The sequence below is a fragment of the Panthera uncia genome, chromosome B1 (genome assembly GCF_023721935.1).
Source record: "Panthera uncia isolate 11264 chromosome B1, Puncia_PCG_1.0, whole genome shotgun sequence".
NCBI classification, from domain to species: Eukaryota; Metazoa; Chordata; class Mammalia; order Carnivora; family Felidae; genus Panthera; species Panthera uncia.
Genome location: NC_064811.1, coordinates 61116869 through 61135604, shown reverse-complemented (window position 1 = coordinate 61135604; position 18736 = coordinate 61116869). Strand labels below are relative to the sequence as shown.

General features: G+C 39.4%; 2 protein-coding genes across 6 annotated transcripts in view; both read right to left on the bottom strand.

The window, feature by feature from the left end:
• Positions 1–18736, bottom strand: part of SEPTIN11 (septin 11) — a 92817-nt gene that overhangs the window by 70923 nt on the left and 3158 nt on the right. The gene's annotated exons all lie outside the window — the stretch shown is intronic.
• On the bottom strand, positions 10495–17631 carry LOC125922848 (mitochondrial import receptor subunit TOM5 homolog). The gene has a single exon (XM_049630701.1). It carries the CDS (start codon positions 16228–16230, stop codon positions 16075–16077), a length of 156 nt encoding a protein of 51 aa, XP_049486658.1. The 5' UTR covers positions 16231–17631; the 3' UTR covers positions 10495–16074.

The window sequence follows — 18736 nt, the reverse complement described above, 5'->3', positions numbered from 1 at the left end:
GTTAGGTGTTAATTAACTCATAAAAGTCTCTTCAAGTCACAGATCATTGAATGTCTGCATCCCTGGAAAAAAGGCTGGATTCTTGAGCTCTGTTACTTTTCACGTCCTGGGTTCCGAGCTCTTCCCTTTCTGTCTCCTCTTTGAGTTGTTTCTAATTTATTATTTCAGGACATCTCCCACTGGATGAATAGACTCTGTTTCTTAACAGTTGCTACATTCTTGTCCCCTCTAAACCACTGAGCAAAAGACAAAACAGTTGTTAACTATAATTAAATGAACTTCTGTGAAGAGTGAACTAGATTTCTAAAGCAAGACCCAAAATACAAACCAAAAAGACGATGACACATTTAAAGCTTCTGTACAACAAGACACCAAAAACAAAAGTAAAGATACATGGCAGACTGGGAGAAGATTATTTGCACATATAAAAGGATGAACGTCAGCAAAATAGAAAGAAATAGCCCAGCTGGGGGTTGGGGGGGGGGGGGAGGGGTGGAAGGCAAGCATGTGAATAGGTTATTCACAAGAAATAAGTACAAATGGCCAATGACCACATGAAAAGATGTTCAGCCTCACTATAATCATGGCAGTTAGATAGCCTAACCACCTGAAGATTATTGTATCTTGCAGTGCCACTGACCATCTTGACTTAAGAATTACTTAGGAAAGTAATTTCCATTCCTATATTTTAAAAGGCCTATTTTTTAAAGGACCATGTAAAGCTGGACAGAAAAGAGGCACTGTAAGTACCACCTGGCATTTCATACCCAGACCCTCACTGGCTCATTCCGATATTCTTTTAAGATGAGCAGTGTATCACCAAATACCCCCACAGTCATGACCATGTTAAGGTGGCTCTCTTTCCCCCACTTTCCCAAGCAAATACTACCCTTTTAAGTAGCTCGTAAAAATCTTGGTATATTCACAAGTGTTATGCTACAGTCAGACAAGATTCAGTGATCATAATTAAGACACATTTAGCTAAAATAATGAACTTCAATACTCTGTTACAGAACAACGCATAAAATGATTTAAGTTTTAAAAATTGTGTGATCTCTCACCAACCGACATCTCAGGCAAATGTGCATGAAGTCTCTGGTGCCATTTTTAGATCTAATTTAATATTTAAATACCAATATCTTAAGTGATAGGCTTGGGAAAAAAGAACTCTCTGAAATTAATATAAAAAATACAAAGATGCATGGAACAGTGTGATAAGCATCAGCTACAAGTCAGTCACGAGTAAAAAACCCCAGCTCTGCAACTGTTGAGGCAGGTTGATTCTAAGTCCCCTTTTCTTTAATTGTAAAGTAGGGATAGTATCGATATTAAAGGTTTGCTATAGTTTCAACTGACATAATAGAAAGCCCCTGGTATAGTCTTGACCACTTTGAGCAATTTCATAGTAGACAACATTTAAAATATTTATCAATTTAATGTCAATTCTGCTAGCCACTGAATACATTTATATGGTACACACATACAGATATCACACATAAACTGTAAAAAAATGTGAAGATTTGTTCTTCCCATGAATCCTGTATCCTCACTTCTACAGGACGAGACATCTATGAAAAACCACTTCTCACGCTATAATCTCCAGCATTTTCACCAAGCATGTTGGCAGTTCTCAGGAAGGTAGTAAGTAATAAAAACACTCCAAGCAGCACACTAATTGCTACACAGAATAGCTTCAGGGGTTGTTGCCATACATATAATTTCAATAATTAGGAAAAATAAACCCAGGGAAGACCCTCAACGCAGCATCAAAGAGAACTACAAAGAGAACAACCTTTACCATTTCCCAAGGCTGCCTCACCCGGTCACTCCACAATATTTTCTGATGAACAGGAGCAAATTATCTTATGCTTTGTCAACTCCAATTTTTATGGTCTGAGCAACCCAGGGCTGAGACAAGAAACAGGTGAAATGAAAATTAAATCTTCAGCCCACTGCATTTGTGTTCATTTCTTAGCCCTTCAAAGCTCCCTCTTGTCAACCATTAAATAATGCTGAGAATTCCTGGGGAAATTTAGCAGATCGTTAAATTCTTTGTTCTGTAATCTCCTTCCAGGATGTTATGCCAGTTATTTTTACTGATTAAGTCCACTATACAGGCAGAAAGCCTGGGCCTGTTACTGCACAGTTATTTTTGATGTATTTACTGAGGAATTCCTTTTGCCAGGCACTATTCTTTGCTGAATGGACAATACGAAAATGAATCAGGCATGAAAACTATGGTACAACATACCTGCTTATTACAAGAGCCTAAGATAAATGGGAATTCAGAAAGCTGTCTTCCAAACTCTGCCTGGGTGAAGGGAAAGCAGAAGGGCCTGGAAAGTCTTGAAGGATGAGTAGCTACAGAGGGTGGGAAGAGGCCAGGAGAAAGGCATTTACATGAGGTGCAAGACAGAGTGTGAAAAAAGGGGACGTATGGTGCCCAGGGCCCTGCAAGGAACCGCAGGAACCAATTGAGGATTATGAAAAGAAAGGCATCAAATCATGGAAAGACCAGCATACCATCCTGGGGAGGTGAGCCTTCATCCTGAAGAGAACAGTAGGGAAGGGTATTTTTGCAGAAATAAATTAAGAGGGAGGAAAACAGACTCAGCCTGTCTGATACTTTTTTCCTTCAGAAAACCTTTACCCCAATAAAAAGGCCCTTTAGTTCTAAAGTTTAGTTCTGTAGTTCTTTTCAAGAACTAGAGTAAAGCACTCGAATTTAAAGTAATAGTCAAAAGGGGCCTGAAATGTCAGAAGTGAATTTCTAACTAACCCTCCAGTTCAAAGTAGTACAGAAAAATCGCATTTCCAAGTGGCTGTTTGTGATGGCTCTTTAGCTGTATTTATTCAGCTGTGGCGCACTAAGATCTTTATGAACCATGAATTTTGTAGTTTGGCTTTCTCCAATTGACTGGATTTAGGTTGGATTTCTGTTTTCTAATTTATTAAGAAAAATGAGCATATATTAAATATTAATTCCCTTGATGCCTAAAGTCAAAAGATATATTTCATTTTGTCAGTGGTCTCAAATATGATTCAGAGGTCATAATATCCTTCAAATAAATTTTCCCCTATCAGAGTTAAGTTCCCATGTCTCTTATTTTATACTTAGTTTTGTAATCCTCAAAATACTAAAATGCCACATCTTTTACAAAAGTTGTTTTGAGAAAGCCAATGTTCAGTGGATTCAATTCAGAAAACTAGTAGAAGAAAAGGTCTAAAGTTTATGACATTTCTTTCTGTGGGTCCATTTGCTCCCCTGACTCCTCCACCACCAAATCACAATTAGGCTTCAATTTCAGTAACAGGGCAATGTTTTCAAGAGTCTCAGATCCCCAACTCGGGGTGTAATATTAATATAACTGCATACCAAAGTATTGTGCTGTTGACCAAGACAAAATGAAAATCATTCTCATTTCAACTGACTTCTGTTGGCCTGAAAAATCAGAAACAAATCCAGCATCTGACTTTGCTTGGTTGTCTTTTCTTCAAGGCGAAGGGAGGCTTTTCAAGCCAAACATAGCACGTGGGGGAAAGACTGTTCCACATATGCACACAGAGCTTTCAATACCATATTTCTCCGTAAAAAACAAATGCTCTAGTATAACAATGTTTGAGCAGGGTAACATGAGAAGGGCTGAATGGTCGATGACCATGTAAAATGTCAACCATGCCTTTAGAAGAACAGGAAGCTACCCCAATACTCATCACCCTTTTGCTCAAGCTACTGTCTTGAAGCGTATGACACTACCATTTTTGTAGTTGAAACAACTGAAATCAACTATTTCATGTGGTTCAACCCAACACTAGGAAACTGCAGAAAGGTAATAAATTGCCACATTTTCCTGTTGAGTACCTAACTGATTTTTGCTTTCTAAAAATAGTATGGAAAGGTAGGCTTTTGGAAAGAAGCGTACGAAAACTGACACAAAAACGGCACCAGAAATTTTAACAATAAAAATGTTTTGCGGCGCCTGGGTGGCTCAGGCAGTTAAGTGTCTGACTCTTGATTTTGGCTCACGTCATGATCTCACGGTTCCAGAGATCAAGCCCCCTGTTGGTGTCTGTCAGTGTAGAGCCTGCTTGGGATTCTCTCTCTCCCTCTCTCTGCCCCACCCCAACTGGCACACACTCACTGTTTCGCTCTGTTAAAAAAAAAAAAAGTTCTAACAAGGACAAACTAAATCAACAGCCTAGGAAGATCTTTTCTACCTATTCTGTTTACTAAACACCTGACTTCTTTGTTTTTCTGAAAGACTGTCCAATTGCCACAAATAAATCCTGGAAGACACATTTTCCTATAGGCAAGAAGAAGAAGAGAGGAAAAGAAAGGAAGGGTTGGGTTCCTGCTGGACAGGAAAGAGTTAATGAGAACTTTCAGCCTCAGCCCAACTCCCCAGGCCTCAGTTTCCTCATCTCAAAGGAAGTCCCTGGATTGGGTGACCTCTGAAGTCTGTCCTGGCTCCAGCGCTAACAATTTATTGGGATTTGGTAACAGACCCTATTCTACCTATCTCCACTTGCATTTCACATCATCCTACTGCCAAACTCATAAATAATTTCACAGCCTGTAAGGAACAGCCATTAACTGTCATTGGACCTAAACCAAAAAGAAAAAAAATCCAACCCCGTTCACTATATATAGCACACGTTTTTGCAGAAGGACGTTGGCACTGGACACCAACACTCAAGAGTCCCCCCTGCTCTCTCGTTGTGGGCCCTAGACACACTGTACGAGGTCCTGCTTCTCCCAATCTGATCTACAGCTCAAACCTGTTAGGAGATACCCTGTTAAGGAAACCATTTTCCTTACTGCCTTCAAGTAATTGCTTCACTTCTGTTTTAAAAACAAGCACATTTTCTAGAAAAAAATGCTTTACTTATTCAAATCTGAAAGCATTTAAAAAGACACCCCCCCCAAAAGTTAATGGCTTCTTTATTCAAATACAAGAAAATATAAATGAATTATCTTCAATGGAAATCAGATTGCTGACTGGCAGTCTCAGCCCACGAACATGTTTATGTGGCCCACACAGTATTTTAAAAATATTTGACTTAACTGCCAAAATTTTCAGATGGGGAAATTTCACCTCGAACTCTAAATGTCCGTGTTCTCTTGAAAAACTGAAAACTATGGTACCACTGAGGTCCTCATTTGGCCAGGTAGAGCTAAGAGGTGGCCCATTTACAACATTTAACTGAAGAATCTGAGGGTTGTCCTTTTCGGTACTTTTTTTTCCTCTCATCAATAGGCCAAATAATGAAGCTGGTCAAAAATGGTTTATTTATATCTCTCCCTTACTATTTTACCATGCCATAAATAATTCAATCCAGAACCAAACTGAGGCCTATCAAAGCTGTGATAAACCACTGTTCATTAACTATTTTAAAGAGAATACATAAGGCAAACTTCTATTTTTTATTAATGTGATGGCTACATCAAGTTCAGCACTTTTCTAACTGTAATAAAGTGTAAGCATTAATTGAGACCTAGATTACATGAATTTATTTTCTTTTTCAAGATGCGTTATTGCTGGGTTTAAATTTTGGTTTTTTTCTAAATCTGTGAACTTAATATAATAAGAAAAATCTGCTACTCATACTAATATTTCACCCTCTTTGCTGAAAATAGTTGCTGTATTTCCCAATCAGGTCATGGTCATTTTACAAGCCTTACTAGTTACTTGTTTTTACCCTGCATGAAAAGGACAGTAGAGATAAGAAAACCCATTTCACTGGAGTATTTGCAAAAAAATGGCATAAATCCTGAGTCACAGTAACATCAACACATAGGGTATTAACCGACTATTCGCTTTCTCCAGGAACTATGCAATAAAAGCAAACTGGACAAAGCTGCAATGTAGATGCTGAGATTAGACATAGCTCTTCCCTCTCTCCCAGGAATGTGGTTAACAGAAGCTCAGGGAACAACTCCTGGAGAGTTAACTATGGAAAAGGAATGGCATCCTGTTGCAACAGTAAGCTTGCAGTTGTTCAGAATGTTGCTGAAATTTTTAATAGCTCTTATTCTGAAACATATCATCTTTTTCCATCAATAAAACAGCTGAGCCAAGGCCTGGGCACATTTCTGATGATACAAGATCCTTTACCATCACAAATTCTTCCTCTTAAATCCTAAGTTCCAAATTTAGAATATACATATTCTGCACAATATCATAAGGAAGAAAATTATTATTAGCTCCTAAATTCAACTACAAAAGCACAGTAACAATTCTTGCTTTACGTTGTGAAGGAAAAAAAGCACTTTTAAATATCAATGATGCAAGCATTATTTCCTTCAATGTGTCCACATGATCAAAATGTGCTTGCTACAAGAGTTTCTTTTATAAACAGAAATACAGAAAATAAACAGGCATTTCCTATAATAATATACACCAGTAACAGGCATAAATTCTCAACCCATAAGAGAAAATTTTGTTATTGACACAAACATTTCTCTCCAAAAGAGTATCTATAATACCTCAAATAGACTTAGAAAAAACATGTCTGCTCTAAAAGAGGCCCTAAGAGTCTGCCGTTTTAAAAAGTAGGTAAGCATGACTTAATGCTACAGTTTTACCTCAGCCAGTCAGCTGATCAGGCCAGGGTGACAGACCAAGTGCTGGGCCACTCAAAGGGAGCTCAGAACAAGCTACTCCTCTCTGGAAATAAACATTCTGAGGAGATTGGGCTAAAGCCAAATGATCCTCAGCTTGCTTTCCACCTTTAAAAATCCTATGACTCTATAGCACTGTTGGCATTCAATAAGGTTCCATGATAAACACTCCGTATGAATGTTTAAATGATTAAATTATCCATGAACCCGAAGCTCAAGAAAAGCACATGTAACCAAGCTTGGGGCAGTAACTGTTCCATCTATGCACTCATGCCTGGCCATTCATTACAATGATGGTGATGATGAAATATCTCAACTACAGAGAATATCACTCATCTATATACTCAGTACCTATCTTTGACAAACTATAACTTTTACCATCCATACACTTGAAATTTTTTTTGTCTTTTGTTTTAAATCACAAATTCACTTTGAAGATCCCTGAATACCTCTTCCTGATGCCATGTTCCTCCTACCCCCAGGTCACCAGCATAGCTCTTAAAACAAAATGAGATCAGACTGAGCCTGGGATTTACTCCAAAATAACTAGGGGCGTGGTGGCGGGGGCGGGGGGGGGGGGGGGTGCTGACTGGCTGGAGCAAGAGCATATGACTCCTGATCTCAGGGTTACAAATTTGAGCTCCATGCTGGATGTAGAGATTACATAATAATAATAATGATAATAATAATAATAATGATAATGATAATAGTTTTTAAAAAACAAACTTGGGGTGCCTGGCTGGCTCAGTTGGTACAGCATGTGACTCTTGATCTCAGGTTTGTATGTCGAAGCCCCAAGATGGGTATAGAAATTACTTAAAAAATAAAACCTTGAAAAACAAACAAGGGCACCTGGGTGGTTCAGTCGGATAAGCATCAGACTTGATTTGGGCTCCGGTCATGATTTCACGGTTTGTAAGATCCAGCCTCACATAGAGCTCCGTGCTGACAGTGTGGAGCCTGCTTGGGATTCTCTGTCTCCCTTTCTCTGTCCTTCCCCTGCTCAATCTCTCTCAAAATAAATAAACTTGAAAAAACAAACAATTTGGGGGGTCAGGATGAGGAGAGAGGAGGTTAGAGAGAAGGGGTAAGAGATGACATAAGAATGGCCTAGGTGATAGGATAGAAGGGTTGAGTATACCTTCTCTCTTGTGTAATGTTTGGAATTTTTCTTAATAAAGTTTTCTAAAATATGAGAAAGAAATATCAGATTATAAACACTTCTAGACCATACTTCTTGTTTTAAATTTTTTTAATTTTTTAATCTTTATTTATTTTTGAGAGAGAGAGAAAGAGACAGAGTATGAGTGGGGGAGGGGCAGAGAGAGAGAGAGGGAGACAGAATCTGATCTGTCTGTGCTGACAGCTCAGAGCCTGATAACGGGGCTCGAACTCATGAACCATGAGATCATGACCTGAGCGAAAGTCAGATGCTTAAACTACTGAGCCACCCAGGCGTCCCTTGTTTTAAAATTTTTTAATTTTTTATTTTTTTAAATGTTTATTTATTTTGGAGTGGGAGAGAGACCACAAGCAGGGGAGGGGCATAGAGAAAGGGAGACAAGAATCCGAAGCAGTCTCCATGCTCTGAGCTGTCAGCATAGAGTCCAACGTGGGACTCAAACCCATGAACCACAACATCATGACCTGAAGTAAAGTTGAACGCTTAACAGACTGAGTCCCCCAGGTGCCCCCTAGACAATACTTGTAAAGTTCACTGTTCAACATGGTAGCCACTAGCCACATGTGGCTATTTAAATTTAAATGCAAATTAATTATAATTAAACAAGATAAAAAAAATCTAATTCTATGGTTGCACCAGCCCCATTTCAAGTGTTCGATAGCTACATATGGATAGTGAATACATACTGGAGAATGCAGTAATAGAACATTTCCATCACTGCAAAAAGTTCTGACAGCATTATTCTGCAGACTAGGGTTGTATCTCCATTTGGAAAGAAGCTGTAACCAGTAGTTAGAAGACTTTAACTTATTTACCATGGCAAGTCTGAGTCCTGATCCATCAAATAGGAGCTGAAAAGCTTGGGTTCAAGAACAGTGTCTACTCAGACTACCTCATAAGAAAACTGTAAAGATCAATGTTTACCCAATGAAAGCTAATCAACAAGAAAAATGTGTGGAATTGTACAATTTCAATTAGGACACCACTGTAGTGGGTGCAAGGAGTTCAATGGCAAAGGCAATGTGCAAATTAGCAACATTCCAAATGTATGTTTAAAGACAAAAAAAAAAAATCTGAAAAATAATTCCAGTTTTAGTTTGAGAAATAACACATTTCAGTATCCAATTTAAGTTTTCCCTCCCACTCCCTTTATTTTGGAATAAAAAACAAAGGATTGGAAAAGGCTTTGAAAACAAAGAAGTATATAATAAACAATCAAGTCATTCCAAAAGGCAGAGGTACAGACCTATATCGCCCACCCCCAAAAAAGTCTAAACCAACCTCAGAGTGAAAGCAAAGGTAAGATATTTGGGGAAAACTGGAGAATGAATCTGTTTGGCTTGTGGTATTTCCAAGGATGTCCCCTACATTATCAGAAACTGCCTATGGGATAGGCTCAAAGTGAAGAGATGATGTGAATAACTCTGATGAGTTGAAGAACTTTCAGGCAGATACTTAAGTTAATCTGGGCCCATAAAATTGCTGAACATTAGCTCACAAGAAGTTGCCTCAAAAATTTTTACCTCATTCTTCCAATCTATGCAGTATAGGCCACAAAATTTCTTTTTCAAAAACAGTTTTAAGCTTTGGCCCAAGTTCACAGTTCATGTATCAAAAACATTTTCCCCCATACACTCTGTATCTAGTTTCTAGATTATAAAATATGTAACTGATTTGAAATGGGTACATTAAAGAAATCACAGAACAAAGTAAGCACTATACATTCAGAGACAAGTACTTCCATCCTGAGAGACTGTGGGTTCCTCTCCAATGAAGTAGAAATGAAAATTATAGAAAAGATTAGATGATGCATTCAGTTTTCTTCTTTTCTGAGCATAGCTCTTAATAGTTTGAAGTCTTCCCTCCAATAAATAGTAAAACCCTGATTAAAGAAATATCAGTTTGTTCTCAGCGTATTTTTTTTAATTCCAGAGGAATTTGGTATGTTACCAAGTAACATTCACACTCCCTCATTTGCATAAGGTACAAGAGTCCCAAACCAGGAAACAAGGTGTTTTCATCAAAATGCAGAGGCCTGAGACTAGGGCTTGCACATATAAAGCTCTTTGGGGAAATGATCCAAAGGAACAGGAGTGGGGACCGAGAAGTATGAAACAGAGAAGGAGGCACAGTCATCCTAAACATATGTATATGGAGCTAATCACACTGTGGGCTGAGGCTAGGGCCCATGTGGGACCCTCTGAGGAGCCATATATATTGTGCCTCAGAATTGTCCAAAATTAGTGACAAAAGAGAGAAGTATTTGTCCACCAGATTCCATCTCCCATCAGGCAAGTGTTGGCCCATGGGATGGAAACGCCCTTGGACGGCCAGATGTGTACATAGGTCAAAATAGTGAAGCAGAGCCCAGGTGGCTACAGCAGAGAAGCCTGGGGGAGAAAGCTATAGATATGAGGTCTACACCTGCCTGAAACGCACACAGCAACAGCATGAATTACATAAAGGTGGACTGAGAGGAAGCAGGCTGGCACAAGTCTTATCCAAAGGATCAATTTTGTTCATTCAGTCACATGTTTATTAACCAGGGGGGAAGGCGGGGGGGGGGGGGGTGCACAACACAGTCTCTCCCTGCAAATCTGGAAGTAAGGCTAAGAATACATGAATGTGGTCAAGGCTAGCAGAACATATGTTTGTGGTAATGAGAGATTTATTTTTTTTTTAATGTTTTAATGTTTATTTTTCAGAGACAGAGACAGAGAGTGAGTGGAGGAGGAGCAAAAGGAGAGGGAGACACAGAATCTGAATCATGGCTCCAGGCTCTGAGCTGACAGCACAGAGCCCCCACATTGGGCTCTAACCCACCAACCAGGAGATCATGACATGAGCTAAAGTTAGGTGCTCCACTGACTGAGCCACCCAGGCACCCCTGAGAGATTTTTTTTAAAAACATTCACAGCTATATTTGATCATTCCTGTTTATGTATGTATGTATGTATGTATGTTTATTTATTTTTGAGAGAAAGAGAACACAACCATGCTAGAAGCAGAAAGAGAGGGAGACACAGAATCCAAAACAGGCTCCAGGCTCTAAGCTGTCAGCCTAGAGCTGGACACAGGGCCTCAACCCACAAACCACGAGATCATGACCTGAGCTGAAGTCAGATGCCCAACCAACTGAGCCACCCAGGTGCCCCATTCCTATTTATTTTAAATAGGGTCTTGAAGAAAGGAGTGGTGAGGGTTGGGGTGGAGACTCCAGAACACCATAAAGGTGACACACGAGCATTGCAGGCAATCACTGCTGCAGGAATTCAGAGACAGAAAAATTACCAAAACTTGGATGGCGAGTCAAGGCTTCGAGCAGACAGTATATTGGATCTATGCCTCAGAGGTGTGCTCTGATTAGAAAAAGGGAAGACTGCATTTTAGGTGTGTGAGAGAAGGGGCAAATGCTCACTTCCTGCTGGGGTGGGGTGCGGTGGGTTGGCAGTTCTGGCTGGAGCCCAGTCTTTGGTATAAAGTCATTATTAGTTCCATATTTATTTCCTTTTTATTGAGGATGAATGTTTCACACATCACTGAAAGCACTTTGTATGTCTTAACTTATTTAATCCTACAAATCTTTGAGGAAGGTACCATTATTATTTTATAGCTGACGCATGAGATGTACACAAGGTATGTAACTTGCCTAAGATCACAGAGATGGTTAAATGGCAGAGCCGATACCCTAGAACCCAAGCAGTCTGACTGTAGAGCCTATGTTCATAATCCAAATGTGATATAGTACTACTGCCTCTCAGTGAGAGAAAACAAAGCAAGAAAGAGAAGGGTGCCATCTGATGCATCTGCATTTAGGAACAGATGGGCTGGGAAAGGACAGATTTGGAACCATCCCAAGGGAAATAATTCTGTCAAGCAGCTGGAAGTCCTAATGGCCTCAAAACCATTTCCCAGAGAGTACAGTCCCAGAGTTGGGGCCACCAGAGAACAGCACAGAAGGTCTTTCAGAAGGTCACCACCCATCCCTTACTTAGTTAGGATGCTACTGCAAACTCACGGTGAGTGAACAATAGGAATAATCACATCCTCTGCCTTCAACTCATTCTGGCTGCTTAACACACACACACACACACACACACACACACACACACACACACTATTCCTCAGCATTCTACCATGTCCAACTAGAATCAGAACAGGACAGAGAGTGGGAAAAATCATTACAGACTGGGAAAGACTTTTCAAAAATAATGAGGACCCTTGGCTCCGTAGCAGATTCCCTGACTAGGACCCTTGGCTCCATTGTAGATTCCCTGACTAGGACAGTATGGTGAACTGTTACTATTCAAAATAATCACCCCCACCCCAGCCCAGGATGGGGAATTAAATCCTCATTCCAGGGCCCTCAAGTCTTGGTCAATTGACTGGCAGAGCCACTCTTTGCAGAAGGATTATCCATCACCATCTTGCTGAATTTAGGAGTGAAAATTTACTTTAGCCAATGAAATTCACGTAGAAGTGACCCATGGTAAGAGCTTGATAGTTCAGGGGTCAGTATATCTTTTTCCTCTGCCACCAGACTGGCAAGGTCCAGATAGAGGACCTGGATCCTGGGGTCAGAACAGCATGGAGATCTCAGAGGATGAATCAAAGATTGTGGTTAAGAAATAAACCTTTGTTGTGTAAGCCACCAAAATTTGGGACAAATGCGTTACTTCAGCATACGTCAGTCTAACAGACCGACACAAATTGTAGCATAAGTTAGTCTAACAGACCAACACAAATTGTAGGTCTATATGTATATTGGTCTAAGAACCTTGGTTCTAAAGCCTAGTGCTCCCAGTAACTGGCTGTACACATTAGGTGTTAGTTTCTTTGTTCCTCAGTTTCCTTGTCTATGTTACTTCTTGGGAATTTTGTAAGGATAAAGTGAGATAATTATCTTGACAATTCAAATAAAATTTAAAAATCAAGATGCCAAGAAGGCTTGCTGTGCACAGAGGTTTTTGTTTTTTTTTTAAATTAACTATAGTTAATATACAATGCTACATTAGTTTCAGGTGCACAACATAGTGATTCAACAACTCCATACATTAAGCTATGCTCACCAGAAGTGCAATTACCATCTGTCACCACACAACACCATTACAATATTATTGGCTATATACCCCATGCCGAAAGTCTCATTCCTGTGACCCATTCACTCTATAACTGGAAGTTTGTATTCTCTTCATCTCCTTCACCTATTTTGCTCATCCCCCAACCCCTTCCCCTCTGGCAACCATCAGTTTGTTCTCTGTATTTATGATTATGTTTGGCATCTTGTTTGTTCATTCACCTTGTTTTTAAGATTCCACCTAAGTGAAATCATATAGTATTATCTTTCTCTGACTTATTTCACTTAGCATAATACCCTCTAGGTCCATCCATGTTGTCACAAATAGCAAGATCTTTTTTATGGCTGAGTAATACTCCATTGTGTGTGTGTACACACACACACACACACACACACACACACACACACAACTTCTTTATCCATTTATCAATGGATACTTAGGTTGTTTCCATATCTTGGCTACTGCAATAACATAAAGGTGCATATATCTTTTTGAAGTACTGTCTGTATTTTCTTTAGGTAAATACCCAATAGTGGAATTACAGGATCATATAGTATTTCTATTTTTAATTTTTTGAGGAACCTCCATACTGTTTTCCACAATGGTTGCACCGATTACATTCCCACCAACAGTGCATGAAGGTTCCGTTTTCTCTATATCCTTGCTAACACTTGTTATTTCTTATTGTTTTGGTACTGACAGGTGTAAGGTGATATCTCACTGTGGTTTTGATTTGCATTTCCTTATGATTAATGATGTTGAGCATCTTTTCATATGTCTGTTGGCCATCTGCATGTCTTCCTTGGAAAAATGCCTATTCAGGTCCTCTTCTCATTTTGTAATTGATTTTTTTGGGAGGGTGTTGAGTTGTGAAAGTTCTTTATATATTTTGGATATTAACCCCTTATTAGCTATTTCATTTGCAAGTATCTCATGCCATTCAGTAGGTTGCCTTTTAGTTTGGCTGATGGTTTCCTTTGCTGTGCAAAAGCTTTTTATTTTGGTATAGTCCCAATAGTTTACTTTTGCTTTGTTTCCTTTGTCTCAAGAGACATATTTAGAAAAATGTTGCTAAGGTCAATGTCCAAGAGATTACTACTTCCTTTAAAGAGTTTTATGGTTTGAAGTCTCACATTTATGTCCTTAATCCCTTTTGAGTTTATTTTTGTGTATAGTGTAAGAAAATGGTCCAGTTTCATCCTTTTGCATGTAGCTGTCTGGTTTTCCCAGCACCATTTATTGAGGAAATTTTCATTACCCTATTGTATATTCTTGCCTCCTTTGTAATAGATTACTTGGCCACATAAGTGTGGGTTTATTTCTGGGCTCGCTATCCTGTTCCATTGATCTATGTGTCTATTTCTGTGTCAGTACCTCTTATTTTAATTACCATAAGTTTGAAGTGTATCTTGAAATCTGGGATTGTGATACCTACAGCTTTGTACTTTCTCAAGATTGCCCTATTTGAAGTCTTTTGTGATTCCATACAACTTTTAGGATTATCTGTTCTAGTTCCATGAAAAATACTATTGGCATTTTCCTAGGGATTGCATTGAGTCTATAGATTGCTTTGGGTAGTATGGACATTTTCACAATATTAATTCTTCAAATCCATGAGCATGGTATATCTTTCCATTTGTGTCATCAATTTCTTTCATCTTTAAAAAAAATTAAAAATCAGGATGCTGAACAGCTTCCTGTGCACAGATGGTTTTGGTTAAGCCTTTTCCTTTCAACAGTAGGTCTGAGTAAATGTAATGGGCACCCTTAATGATACTCACAAAATTTATGTTGACATGAAAACAATACACAAAGGGATGTAGTGAATGAAAAGGTGTTAAGTCTTAAGAAAACCATAGCTTTTAATAGACTTTACTCCTACTTTCATACAATCCTATGGTTTTTTTTAATATTCTTTATGGAGAACACTGTTGGACACTTGTAGTCCAAGATAGAAGGGGTCCTACCATTCTTCCACCCTTTAGGACTCACTTGCTTCAATGTTTAAGAAAATAAGACTTTGTAGTTCTACATCTTGAGGAAGGCCTCAATACAGAAGACTAAACAGAGGAAGACCTATGCTGGGGATGTTGTCACTGGATCCCTCCTCCTCTTTGTGTGTTTCCTCTGTCTTCACTTCCTCTATTCTTAAGGATGCGATCTGGTCATGAAAGGAATCAACTCCTCTATCCTTTCTCATCTCCCCTCTATTCTACTGAATCCTGAAGAATTCAATACTCTGTAGACTTTCAAGGTCTATCAACCAATTCCAAGAATCTGAGATATCTTAAGTTGGGGCACAGGGTGGGTAGGATATAAAATATCTTTAAAACTGTGTAGAAAATATGCACGTGTCTTAAAGAATACACTGCATTATCTGGTCTCCTCCCACCTGCCTCGACTCACGTCTATTTTCTCTACCCCACCCTGAACAGTGACGTCATAGGTGGATTTCCTCAAAAGGCTGTCTCACACCCAGAGCTTTGCAGGAGCTATTCCCTTGGCTTAGTACACTTTTCCACCTCATTTTCCTTACTCATCCTTTTGCTTCCTTACCCATCCTTCAGAGAAATTTTTAGAGAGCAGCAGGGATGGCATCTCAAATACTCAACATCATAACTTCAGCATCTGCTCAGAGAAAGTATGAAAGAAATATCTGATGAAGCAGATGGATTAGGAAACTAAGAATGGCTATTGATGTGTTTAGGTTGTTGTGGGTTGTTTTGTTTTTCAATTTCTAAGCTATCTGTATTACTTCTATAAGAAAAAACTTATGAAGAAAATCATAAATTCATCCCAAAGTAATGTTACTTAACTATCAAAACAGGTATGTGTACACACACACACACACACACACACACACATTTTTTGGAGACATAATTCCCTTATAATTAATACTTGCTAGAAAATGGAGTTTGACATTACTTACTATTATTTCAACATTCACACAGGCTGAATGTCACAGGCATATGGGTGTACTATCACTACAAAATGTCTTTACTTCTCAAGTAGTTTTAAATTATAGCTGTGAAGGTCAGTTACCAGAGCCAAACTTGTTCTTAACAAGTAGAATTTTTATATCCATTCAATCAAAGAGTCCCTCACATCTTTCTGTGCCTATTCATTTGCAGATAGGAGTAGAAATTGTAACTGGGCTCCTCATATCATGCATTCACATGTGACGCCCATCTTCATATGCTTTCCAATTTCTTTAGGCTAAAAGATGTGACTTGCAGCAGGGCCACATAGCTGAGGAAGTTCCATATGGAGGAGATCACATCCTTGAGCATCTTCCCTTTCACCTCCTCAGAGTCCAGCTTTGGCACAAGCCCCTCAATCAGAAACATCTCGGCTTTGCTTCCTCAGCTTTCAGCTGCCATACTCTATTCTTTTCAGAGGCTGATGCTTTATGCTATGTATTTTTTCACCACAATTTTTAAAATGCAAAAAAAGGAGGGGGGCATGAACAAAGCTTCTGCTTGTTGGATACCAAAGACATTCTTTTTGGAACATGAAGCCTGATCAACCTCTTCATCTCAGCCTGCCCCTCCCACAACATATCACACTCAATCCCACACGGTCACAGTTCAGCAGGTGGACAGAATGCAACCACATAGGTCAAGTTCCTGCATCCTTTGACTTGAGCAAGACACTCACACTCAGTGGCATGGATCCTTAAAAAGGTGGCTCTAATGCCTTGGTTCTGGCATATGAGGGTAAAGACTCCTGATTTCTACCTGAGACCAGCCCTGAGAGGACACAAATTTGATTTCATATCACCCAGCAAAATTATTTTTAGAAGCCTGTCTCTATCACCTCAGCCCAAATATTGGTTTTCATGTTCCACAGTGGTTGCATTGATAGGTTGCCAGCAGGCCTGAGTGGGTCAGAGGCAGTACTGCTTAGTTGGGAGGGAGTTTTCTGTCAATCTGGATTTAAAAAACAACAACCACAAAGCAGGTATCAATTATATTGTAAAGTAGATCTCCTTAGGGAACAGGATAGAAGCTTTGGATCTGCTGGGTCTTTGTTTAAATAATGGTTCACTTCACTGACCCCAGTTGAGACAGGTCTAGCTAGCACTATGAAAGAGTTTTCAATAAATTATAAAATCCAAGAGCAGCCCATATCCACCCCACCCCCAGTCAAGTTTAAGGTCCTATAAAGAGAAACACTGGCTTAGAAAACTCTATACCCTGCCCCACAGGAAGTCTAAACCCAAAGATCATTATCAGCTGTGGCATCATCAGTGGACATAAATACTAGGCCTTCTGGCAATCAATCAAAGTAGGACATCCAAATCATTCGCTCCTTTGTCTGGACACAGACAGAGGGTGGCCCCTTTGAAAGCACTAAGCATTGGTGTCAATTATATGGGTGTCCAAAAAGACAGGGTCTAGCAGACACACAGTTTGGTTTCTAAGTCACAGTTTTTAGATGGGTTAAGCTTACTTGTGTAAATCTCACAAAGTTGATGAAAACGTGCTAACAATCTAATAACTCTTACATCAGGATGGTGGGGTATGGGTAGTTTTGTTCTTTTAATCGATTTCCACGGGTCTGTTTTTCATTGCAATGTAAACACTTCATTTTTAAGGAAGATATTTTAAAGCATAAAAAAAAAAAAAAACTATAGCTTTCAAAGATTTGAAAAGGACAGATTACTACACCTCAAACACTTCCAGCATTCCTTAATAATTGCTTATAGAGTCTCAGTGTGTATAATTTATACCACTGACAGAATTTTAATTTTTTTTTTCAACGTTTTTTTATTTATTTTTGGGACAGAGAGAGACAGAGCATGAACGGGGGAGGGGCAGAGAGAGAGGGAGACACAGAATCGGAAACAGGCTCCAGGCTCCGAGCCATCAGCCCAGAGCCTGACGCGGGGCTCGAACTCACGGACCGCGAGATCGTGACCTGGCTGAAGTCGGACGCTTAACCGACTGCGCCACCCAGGCGCCCCAAGAATTTTAATTTTTAAAGATCTCCCCCTAGATGACAGTCCCTTTATCATTTAGATAGCCATCCCGAAGACCTTTTTCAGCTCCATTAAGCTTTTGCCAGGTACAAAAGAGCCAGAATCCCTCATGCAAGGACCACAGCATCAAGTCTTAGAAATGGCAATTTTGTAACACGGGAAAATAACGTTTCACTGTCAGTCCTCACCCTCCTCCTGCTGAAAACAGACCATATCTTCAGGAACCATCTCTAATGATTCCCAGACAAGATCTTTACCTGCATCATAAGTGTTGACTCAGCAACAGGCACATAATTTCCTTTCTCCCTAAATGGCTTACATACTCCATACTCACTGAAGTTCATCACTTCACTACGCATAGACACTAAATCTCTCAGAAAATAAAAGCTCCAGGTAAAAAGAGAAGGTCTCTCTTGTCCACTGATGTAACCCTGGCTCCCAGAACAGTACCTGGCACATAGGAGGTACTCGGTAAATACTTTTAAATGAGTGAATGAACTTGGTTTTTCCATTTCTTTTGGCTCCACAGATAAAAGAATAATTAAATAGGTTTCTTGAAGGATATCATGCGAAATCTCCATCACTGCAAAAGTTTAAATACATACCATCTGTTAGGGATAAAGTAAGAAATATTTTTGCATTGGGAAGAAGGCTGAACTGAATAATCTCTTAAAGTTCCTTTCAACTCCTAGGCTATATAACTTGAACACCACACCTTAAGAGAGAGTGGATCAGCTACATAAAGCCTGATTCCCAAGTAGAGTAAATTACCATGTTCTGTTTAAAAGAAAGATAATAGCTGTCCTGGGACCTGGATGCAAAAATACTAACTCACCCAAAATGTGGACACATCCCTAAGGGAGAAATGCTCT

Excerpts from the sequence above, each read along its gene's own strand:
- LOC125922848 (XM_049630701.1), bottom strand. The coding sequence starts at position 16,230 with ATGTTTCTGATTGAGGGGCTTGTGCCAAAGCTGGACTCTGAGGAGGTG.